Source organism: Malaclemys terrapin, chromosome 10 (genome assembly GCF_027887155.1).
Source record: "Malaclemys terrapin pileata isolate rMalTer1 chromosome 10, rMalTer1.hap1, whole genome shotgun sequence".
Lineage (NCBI taxonomy): Eukaryota > Metazoa > Chordata > Testudines > Emydidae > Malaclemys > Malaclemys terrapin.
Window position 1 is genome coordinate 7,105,460 of NC_071514.1, and position 10,270 is coordinate 7,115,729.

The 10,270-nt window shown below is 50.2% G+C and overlaps 1 protein-coding gene across 1 annotated transcript; it reads left to right on the forward strand.

Moving 5' to 3' along the window:
- The first annotated feature begins 6,099 nt into the window (after window positions 1-6,099).
- On the forward strand, window positions 6,100-8,253 carry KBTBD13 (kelch repeat and BTB domain containing 13). Its single transcript, XM_054042218.1, has one exon. The coding sequence runs from the start codon at window positions 6,161-6,163 to the stop codon at window positions 7,520-7,522; it is 1,362 nt and encodes a 453-aa protein (XP_053898193.1). The 5' UTR covers window positions 6,100-6,160; the 3' UTR covers window positions 7,523-8,253.
- The last annotated feature ends 2,017 nt before the right edge of the window (window positions 8,254-10,270 follow it).

Here is a 10,270-nt window from a genome sequence, read left to right on the forward strand (position 1 = left end):
GCACCCATCCCAGCATGCCTGTGGGATGGAGGCTGTGCAGGGGAGTGGCAGAGAATCCTCGTGTCAGCTTTGCACCAGCTGGGGAAGGTCCCTGCTCTGGGGTTATTACCTGGGGGCCGTCTCTGCCACTTGTCTTTTATGCAAATTAAGGAGACTCAGGAGTTTAAGTGGCTCACCCAAGGTAACAGTGGCAGAACTGGGGTTAGAACCCAGGAGTCCTAACTTCCCGTTCTGTCTCTCTCATCAGATCAGACAGCTCCCCAGCGCGGCTCTAGTATTTATCCATGTGGCGGCATTGTATTCCGGAGCAAAACACTATAGACCGTTGGAAGTGTTCATCCTGAAGCCTCTTCCCTGTTTTGTACACTGCTCCAGGGTGGGGGGCACACACACGACCTCTCCTCTGGTCTGTTTCAGTTTGAGATTTTTTTATAGCCATGATTTTAGAAGTGTAACAGGAAGCCTTTGGCAGCTGCCCCTTTTCCAGCTGTTAACCAGTGTGATGGATCCCTATTATGCCTTTTTCCATGGCAACCTGAACAAGACATAGAAGCTGTTTGAGGAGAAAACAAAACAGCTGTTATTTTTAATGCACCAGCTCTCTTCTAGCAAGGATCTAGTGGGTTCTAATACCATGTTACTCAGAGGCACCCAAGTGCACATGCAGGGCTCTGCAGAGCCTCCAGGAATGGCCAAATCACGTGCGCTGAGTGGGGCAGAGTTGGCTTTTCTACCCACTCCTCTGCCCCATGTTTTGGGGACCAGAAATAGAACATCCTGGTTTTACATCTTTACAGATGCCGCTAATCCCCCCAGGGGTCTGGGGCTGCACCTGCAGCAAGCTATCTCATGGTAGGAGGAGATTAACTGCTGGCTCCCATCCAGGAGTTTGACAATCACATTCTCCAGGCCCCCTTCCCACCTGATGGAGGGGCTGTGTCTTCGCGGGTGCATTGGGGAAGGGTGCAGGAGAACGAGGCTGCTCATCCCCTCTTTGTCCCATGAGAGGGAATTTTTCAGCGCTTGTTAAAGGTACTGGCTTAGGTCATGACTGTGATTGGTAGGCAGACACCCCCGCCCCGCAGCAATCCAGGCCCATCCCTGGCCTCAGGTGGCCAGTAGACACAACCATTGCAGACTGCCCACTCACTGAGAGCTCCTTGGATACAGATATTTTCTCTTGCGGTAGGGGCAGTATCCGTGTGCTAACCGTGAGGCATGGTTTTCAAATGGCCTCCATTTAATAGCACACTAGAGGTCCTAGGGTGTTGTATAGTCATGACCACGGTTAAGGAATGAGCCATCTGATCAGCAGTGACCTGAGTGTTCCCACTTGGAACAGCGTGGTCAGTAACCGATCTTGGAGACCAAGAGACACAGGGAAAGGGAGGCCCTGGGCAGCAATGATATAAAGCTTTGCCAACAAACCAGTAACTCACAATAAGTTGCACCTGCCCAGCTCCTTTCAACCCAGGGGATCTCAAAGCATTTTCAAAGGGTCGGGTCACTATTGCCATCTGCATTTCACCCATGGGGAAACTGAGGCAGCCAGCAATGAGGTGAGTGATTTGCTCAGATCCACATGGTGAAACAGCAGTGGAGCCCGGAACCAAACCTGAGTCCCTGTCCCCTGCTCTAACAACTGCCTTTTCCCTCTGGCACCTTGCATATAAGATGCTTCCTTAACCGCAGCAGATTTGAGGTAAAAGCAGAAGCTACAAAGCTACCAAGCGTGACACCCACACATCTGGCGGCCCTGTCATCCATTCTCACCCCACAGCTGGCTCCTGATGTGGCCTGCGGGAATGGGGTCAGGTTGCATTTGCCTCTCCCAGCTATCAGGGGTCCAGCGGCACATGCCACGGAGGCAGCCTTTCTACCGCTCCTCTCCTAGCGGGGATCCCAGCAGGCCGTAGTAGCAGCAAAAGCAGGAGGTGCAGGCAAAGGTGACAGGCACATCTGGTCAGAGTAACTTAGATGGAGCCACATTCCAGTGCCATTGAAATCCAAACGCTTTGTGAAGCCGGGTCGATTTTGCTGGAATTTCACTTTGGAAGAAAAAAAAAAACAGGAGAAAAAGGTTCCGTCAGTGTCCAAATGTTTCGAAATGATTTTTTCACTTCAAATATTTTCGCTTTGCATTCTGCATAAGGACAGAAGAGCTGCCCTGCTGGGACAAACCATCCAGCCCAGTGTCCCCTCTCTGCCAGCAGCCAGCACCAGGCCTTCAGGGGCGTGTGTGGAACGGGGCAATCTGGGGGAGATCCATCCCGGCTTCTGGCAGCCTATTGTAAATGACAATACAAAACAGAAGGCAAGCGAAATGAAACGTTTCACGCCGTCAGAACACAAGTTTGGGGGAATTTTGCTTCGCAGAGAATTTAGCCGGGTTCCGTTTTTGTTCTGCTTCAGAACAAAGCCCAGACTCAAAATCCTTCACGAAACAGAGCTTCTGTTCTCTGCACAGCGGTAATGAGGGGCTCAACATGTCCCAGCCCCCCAAGGACACCCCAGCGACCAGCCCCCTAGTGACCAGCCCCCCAGCTAGCACCAGACACACCCTTCCCCCGTCTACCCTAGCAGCCATTCCACTCCATCAGCTTCACCATCCTTCAGACACACTCCAGCACCCAGCTGACCCCCACCTGCCACGTTCTGCGCAGTTCCATGCCCTACCCCCGCCACTCCTTGCAGCAGAGTATGTTGACCATAAACAGAAACATACGGCTTCATGCAAATTCTTTGCACATATGCAAATGATTCCATTAAATAACCTGCATAAAATGCCACACGTGGAGCTGCACAGAACTTGCCAGCTTTGCAGCCAAAGAAGACTCAGAGCCGGCTTGAACTCAGGTGAACCAGGGGACTGCAAATAAACCGTCTTCCTTTCTGGAATGTGCTTTCTAAATGTACCTGACTGAGCAAGGCCCGGTGCTGACAACAGGGGGCTGTTGTTCAGGAGAAAGGCTGAAGAACAAAACCGAAGGGAAAAGCAGAGTGAGTGTTTGGGGGTGGGGAGGTTAGTAAAATGATACGGCAACCTTAGTAAAGTACAACCGAGCCAGCGGGTTGGGGTCAGGAACAGCTCCGAAGGGCTCAGCAGTGATCCCATGGGCTCGAATTGCACGTGGTGATTTTCCTCATCTCTCTCCACCGCACAACCGTCACGTTGTTCTTTTCCCAAATTCTATTTTTGTCTCTCTCCCCCACACGCAGCACGAGGCCGTTTCAAGCTCACGTGCTTGACCTCTGGCTATACCCCGGGGTCTGCATCCCCCTGCCCCCACTGCAGGTGGACGCTCACCAAGGGGGGGGAGAAACTAAAGGCCATGAAAGCAGCAGGCAACCTCCATCCTCTGCCAGGAAGGCAGACTAGCTGCTCTGCTAAAGCCGGAACAGCTAATGCTGTTCCTAACTGGCCTGTTGGGGGAGCTGTAGAGCAGTGCTTCCCAATGCACCCCAGTACCTCTGAATGATAGATTAATACACTGGGCTTCCGCTTCCTTCCTTAGTCTGTGCTAGCTTGGGGTACCACTTGGACACACGCTGTCCAACCGCAGAGTTTGTGTGCGGCTCCAAATCCCCTCTCCCGAAGTGTGAGCCTGGATCGACCCAGTTCCACAGAGGCTGGCGCTGAATGAAAGGCAGCAGATCTCAGTAGGTCGAGTGGAGACAGAGGAGGTCGAGTGGCGAAGTTACCCTGGCAGCCTGGAAAGCAGTGTTTCAGAGGTGTTAGGAGCACCCAGTCCCAAAGCTGGGATTCCAACCTCTACCTTCTTCTTAGCTCTTCCACTCACTGAGCTGGCAAATTGGGGTTTCTTTTAGCTTCTGCTTTGCTATACTGCGATCGGCATAGATGTGGATAAAACCACTAATAAGTAGGGGCAGTCATTGAAGGTTAACCTCCATTGATTTCAAAGCTCCCCCTCCAAAATGTAAATCACCTACATTAGGGACAAATTCGATTGCTAATTCCACCTCCTTGATACTCCTGGGAGACAAAAATAGAAACGGCCCCCAGGGAGCTTTACAGTGATCCCTGCAACCATGGCCAGGCACATAGATGTGAACTCCTCCTCCTGATGCATCCGAAGAAGTGAGGTTTTTACTCACGAAAGCTTATGCCCAAATAAATCTGTTAGTCTTTAAGGTGCCACCAGACTCCTTGTTGTTTTTGTAGATACAGACTAACACGGCTACCCCCTGATACTTGACCTCCTCCTGTATCTGTCCAAGCCCCTGAACAAAGCAGCTAGCTGGACTATGCCTTGAAGGAGGCACTGAGGTTGTACAGTGGACGCAGTCCAGCTGTCAATCCAAGAGCTACTGTAATAGCAAAACTGAATGCGGTGTTTTTTCACCAACGGAGCCCACCTCCGTGGAACTTTCAAACCCCAAGGCCGACCCTTCACCTTGCAGACCCCACGCTGATTTTGCATCGTCTCTCCCAATGTGCAAAAATAAAATAAAAACCTGTAATAAACCGTCCCTACTGCTTGTCAAATGCCCTTTGGTGTGTGTGGCCTGCGGTGCTGGCAGACGCACGGTCCCACAATTCGGGCTTAAAGACTCAAAGATTTACAGAAGTAGTTATCTCATTGAAGCCATAAAACTTACTTTTATGAGGGGTGGGGGGAGTGGAAGCACACTGTTTCCAGCAATACAAAAAGCCACAGCTGTGGGATGAAAGGCAATGAATGAACGTCAGGATTAGAATATCTATGGCCGTTTCTGCACTGGGGTCCGGCTCTCCCCCCAGGGAGATCGCATCAGAGTCTGTATGCACCCAGTAGAGAAGCCGCCTTTGGAATTCCTAGAACTGGGCTTCTCAGAAATTCTCCTCCTGAGAACCACATCTTAATAGAAAGATTTTCTCAGGGGCACCTCCTCATCCATTCCCAATTATGTGGATTGCCTCCCCGCCAATTTGCAGTCACATAACATGCTTCTGGCAACTGCAGCAATCGCTGACCTGAAGAAGGTCACGTTAGGGAATGATTGAATGTATTTTTAGCTTAAGGCATTTTAACATCTGGAAATTAGGAGGAGGGGCCAGTGCCATGTGACTAGCCAGCTCTCCAAGGATCACCAGCAGTTGCTCTGTGGACCACAGTTCTGGAGCCTCTCCTAAGACTGTGGGTTAAACACGTAACACCTGTGTGCCTCAGTTTACCTGGTAGAGCACCTCGCTCCCCCAAAGAGGAATGCTCGATCTGTGAGCCACAATTCTGCTCCCTGATACACTGGTTTAATTCTGGAGTAAAAACACTGACCAACTGCACTCCCAAGAGCAGAATCTGGCCTTTTGTAAAGCACTTCGAGATCCTCACAGCAAAATCCAAAGTATGATTATTACAAGCATCTTGCTATATAAGTATTCTAGTTCTGTAGCATCTATGGGCCTTTAGGAGCCCACAGGGAAATCTGCTAAAGACCCCAGGCAAGATTTTCAGAACTGACTTGTGATTCTGGGATGCCTTAAAGGGGCCTGGCGTTTAGAAAGCACCACGCGGCCAGCCTCCTAAAACCAGGGCTCTTTGTGGCCTCACGTGGGACACACAAAAATTGAGACACCAAAAAATCACTAGTCACTTTTGGAAACCTTCACCACCATCTTCCCTAGGTAACCTTCTGCCTTGGGAGACCACCTCATGTCATCCCCTGAGGGGATTTCACAAGTTACAGCTGGGATGAACCGGACCCGTCCAGTACGGTTAAGTTCCACCTTTATTTGATGACCGCCCTTCCCCCCACCCGATAGGCAGCTAAGTGCTGCCGGTCCCTGGAGTGGCTTCTCTGTGTTTCATTCCAAGCAAAGCTGCTGGTATCAGCTGGTAAGAGAGCTCCATGGATGCCAATGACAGGCTCTGCTCATGGCTTTCATTGCTGGCAGCTCCAATCACATGGGCCACAGCTATCTTTAGCTGGAGGTATTTATATTACAAGTTAGCAGCGTCTTAGCTGCTGGGGAGGCTCAGAAAGCTAGCAAGCAACCACAGAAGAAATAGGAACAGTGCTCTGCTTGGGAAGCGGCCGACACACTGAGAAAGGCTTTGGGTCCCATTGTGTCCTTGCCCATGCATTGAGACGCCACCACCGCCTGCTTCCCTGGTTCAGGTCCCCAGCATTAGAAGGCTGACTCAGGGGGGATCAGACCATGCAGACGTTCCTGAGGGGAAGAGTGCGTATCAAAGTGGAGGAAGAATTTTTTGCCACCGACAAGGCTCTGCTGGTGGAACACAGTGAGTACTTCCGCGCGCTCTTCCAGTCTGGCATGAAGGAGAGCACGCAAGACGAAATCCAGATCCGAGACTTGAGTGCCATGGGATTTCTCCTCATGCTCCGGGTCCTGGCAGGGGAAAGACCCGTGCTGACCTGTGAGGAGAATCTCAAGGCAGTTGAATGTGCAGCTTTTCTACAGGTGAAGACGATGACCAAGTATCTGATTAATTCCATCAATTCCGATAACTGCATTGTCCTTTATCAAGCTGCTGCCATGTTTGGCCTACAGGACCTTTTCCACAGTGCTGCCCTGTACATTAGAGATGGCTATTCTGATTTAGAGGAGTACTTAGACTGCCTTTCTACTGACCTGCTGGATTACGTGGACTCCCTTCTGCCCAGCACATTTGTCGCAGTGGGAGCCCATACACCAACCTTTGAGTTTCTACAGGACCTTTCGAGAACCATCTGCTACCTGGATGAGGATGACAACACGTGGAAGACGCTCTCCTGCTTGCCGCTGACAGCCAGCACATTCCTAGCCGGCATGGCAACGCTGGATAATAAAATCTACATAGTGGGCGGAGTCCGCGGAGCGAGCAAACAAATCGTGGACATCAGTTTTTGCTATGACGTAGATGCTAACAGCTGGAGTGAGTTTCCCAGCCCTCAGCAGCTCCGGTATGACCTCACACTGACGGGTCATGAAGGTTATCTTTACGCCATAGGAGGAGAATTTGAGAAGACCTTGCTAAAGTCCGTGGAGAAATACAACATGTCCTCCAACACCTGGACTTTTGTCGCTGATCTGCCCCAGCCAACGGCAGGTGCGCCCTGCGCCCAGACCATGGGGCGGATATTTGTCTGCTTGTGGAAGCCACTAGACACCACTATCATTTATGAGTATGAGATCCAGAAAGACGAATGGCTTCCCATCTCAGCCTTAAAGCGGCCTCAGAGCTACGGCCATTGCATGGTGGCCCACAGAGATAATCTCTACATCATACGGAATGGGCCCTCAGACGACTTCCTGCGGTGTGCGATAGACTGCTTCAACCTCACCAGCCTGCAGTGGACAGCTTTACCGGGGCAATACGTGAACAGCAAAGGAGCTCTCTTCACTGCCGTGATCAGAGGGGATACGGTTTATACAGTCAACAGGATGCTGACCCTCCTCTACTCCATAGAAGAGACTACATGGAGGTTCAAAAAGGAGAAGGCTGGATTCCCAAGGAGCGGGTCCCTACAAACCTTCCTTCTCAGGTTCCCAAAGAGAGACCACAGCATTGCCACTTAGTCCCTGACACAAGGGGGTGTTCTAGGATACAAAAGCCACTGAAAGCTATTTAAAAATAGATCCTCCGCTTTCTCCTTTTCCTTCCAAGCCTCCAGCTGCTCAGTAGAATTTCATGTATAAAAAGGAGATTGCAGTATCACTCAGGTCCCGACCTACTGAGCACGGCTAACTCCTCCTACGATCGCCCTTCCAAGTAGCAGGAGCCAACGTGAGGAGCCGCAATTCTGCTGATTGCCCTCTGCTCGTGGTTACGAAGGATTGAGCGCTCGGTAATGCCCACCCTATATTTAACCCGAGGTTGTCCAAATGTGTCTGGAGTTTGCAGAGTCCTTTGAGACCTCCAGACGAAAGACATTTCAGAAATTCAAAACAGACAGTGTGGCCCTAAGGGACAGAACACCAGACTGGAATTCGGGTGACCTGGGTTGGATTCACAGCTTCTGGGTAACCTTGGACAAGTCATTTCCCCTCTGTGTGCCTCAGTCTCACCATCTTTAAAATGGGCATAATGATATTGACCTCCTCTGTAAAGCACATGGAGATCCATGGAGCTAGGTATAGTTCATATTGACCGAATTCGTCAAATGTTTATAAAACCATTTATTCCACGTACTGATGGGAAAAGATCAATTATTTTGTAGAATTAAAGGGAAGTTTTTTTTTTTTTTAAATGTAGGCACATGTTAAAAAAGGATCATCGTTTCATGGAAATTAAATGAAATAACTTGTAACGCTGTGTATAAGTCAGGTTTTTATACTGCCTGGGAAATGCTTTTCCAGCTGCCAAACATGTACTTAGGAGTGTATTCCCTGCATTGCTCTTGAGATATCTAGGGAATATATCCATGGACCTGTTTCCAATTTGAAGTGATAGCATGGACTGGAATCATAGATTCTTAGGGTTGAAAGGGACCTCAGGAGGTCATCTAGTCCAACCCCCTGCTCAAAGCAGGACCAATCCCCAACTCAATCCCCAAATCGCCCCCTCAAGGACTGAGCTCACAACCCTGGGTTTAACAGGCCAATGCTCAAACCACTGAGCTATCCCTCCTCCTGGAAAGTCCATCACATCTCTATGAAGGACAGTGTATGTAGAGGGGGTGGGGAAATTATACCAGGGGGATGAAGGAAAGAAGAATTGTGCTGTTCTGAATTGATTCCAATAGGATTCCAAGTGAGAACTGGAACGGTTAGAGGTGAGCTTACAGCAGGTGGTGTCTGCCACATTTAGGTTGAGAGTTGGCTGGGCGAAGTCCGAGTGCTAAAGCTTGGCTTTCGATCTGACATCCCCCAAATCTTATGAGCCGTTAGTGTAGGACTATAGCTCAAAGTGGTAGACATCTCACAAGACCAGCTGATCTCATAGAATTTCAAGCTGCTTCCAGCGTGGATTCTGAACCAAAACCTGGGGGTCGGGGATTGGATCTGGGGGATTCCAATTCTGCAGCTTGCAAAGGGGGTCACTGGGTTCAAGCTTTTGTTTCGGTGCATCTCTGGTAAGAACATTTCTAGGGTGAGTCTTGAACTGGAATCATCCAGATCCAAACCCCAACCTCATGATTTTCGTACCAGATGCGGAGCTGGAACTGTTCTGTAGTGTTTCTCTTTAACACTTAGGGCCTTCCTCACTCATAGTAGCCTGCCCTTCATATGCTTAACAGCATCGTCCCCAGAAAGAGCCTCGGGAAAGGGTTACCTCTGGGAATGACAACGCAGCATCAGTCAATGCTGACTGGCTGATCACGTGACACCTCTCGGAATGGGGTTGCTGGGAGAGAGATTAAAACCATGGGTCAATATCTCCCTGGTGTAACACCACTGACTTAGTATCAGAGGGGTAGCCGTGTTAGTCTGTATCCACAAAAACAACAAGGAGCCCAGTGGCTCCTTAAAGACTAACAGATTTCTTTGGGCATAAGCTTTCGTGGGTAAAACCCCCACTTCTTCAGATGCCTGGAGTGACCTAGGTGAGTTACCGTAAGGATGAATCTGGCCCAGTCTGCAGCCCTGGGAATGTGGGACACGTGGAACATTCTTGTGGGTGTTGGGTTAAATATTTCCTTCTCATCCCGCAGTGCTTTACATCCTGCTCGTTAACGCTCCCTGCTCGTTCGCAAGATTGCTAGCGACACGGGGCAGATTCCTATGCCAGCCTATCATCCCCTGGAGCAGCAGAGGAGACTGGACGTGCCGCAGTGGGGGCAGGGGTTATCAGCTCTTGAGAAGGCCACATCCAGCCCCTCCTTTTCAGGGAGACTGGTCACTAAGGTACCCATCTCTATGGGCAGAGAGAGAATATTGCTGTTACAACTGAGTAGCCTGAACCAAATCTCTCAAAACTGAGTGTCCCCGGACTTGGGAGTGCTCAGAATCTGAACCCAGGTCCCAATCCACACTTTGCAAGTGGCCCCCTCTTTATAATGGGCTGAACCAGAACGCCAGATCCAAACACGCATGAACTGTGGGGTATTCGAGTGGTCAGTTCTGAGGCGGAAGCCTGGTTAGGGATTAATCATCAACCCTCTTTCTGACTGGTGCATTTAGCAGATGGACTCGTTGTGTTGGCTATAAACGAGGGGGACTCTGAAAGGTTAATTGGAACCATGAAAAACCCTTGTCCCAGCTGGAATGAGAACATATGGCCACTCTCGTTTGTGACTTACGCCAGGTTTTCAAACCAGATCTCTGACCCAAAGGGCTAACCCCCTGCACACCCTTGTCTGACAGTCGTCTCTTTCAGGCAGGCAG

What these genes read in the sequence shown, in the direction of transcription:
- KBTBD13 (XM_054042218.1), top strand. Translation starts at nt 6,161, where the DNA reads ATGCAGACGTTCCTGAGGGGAAGAGTGCGTATCAAAGTGGAGGAAGAA.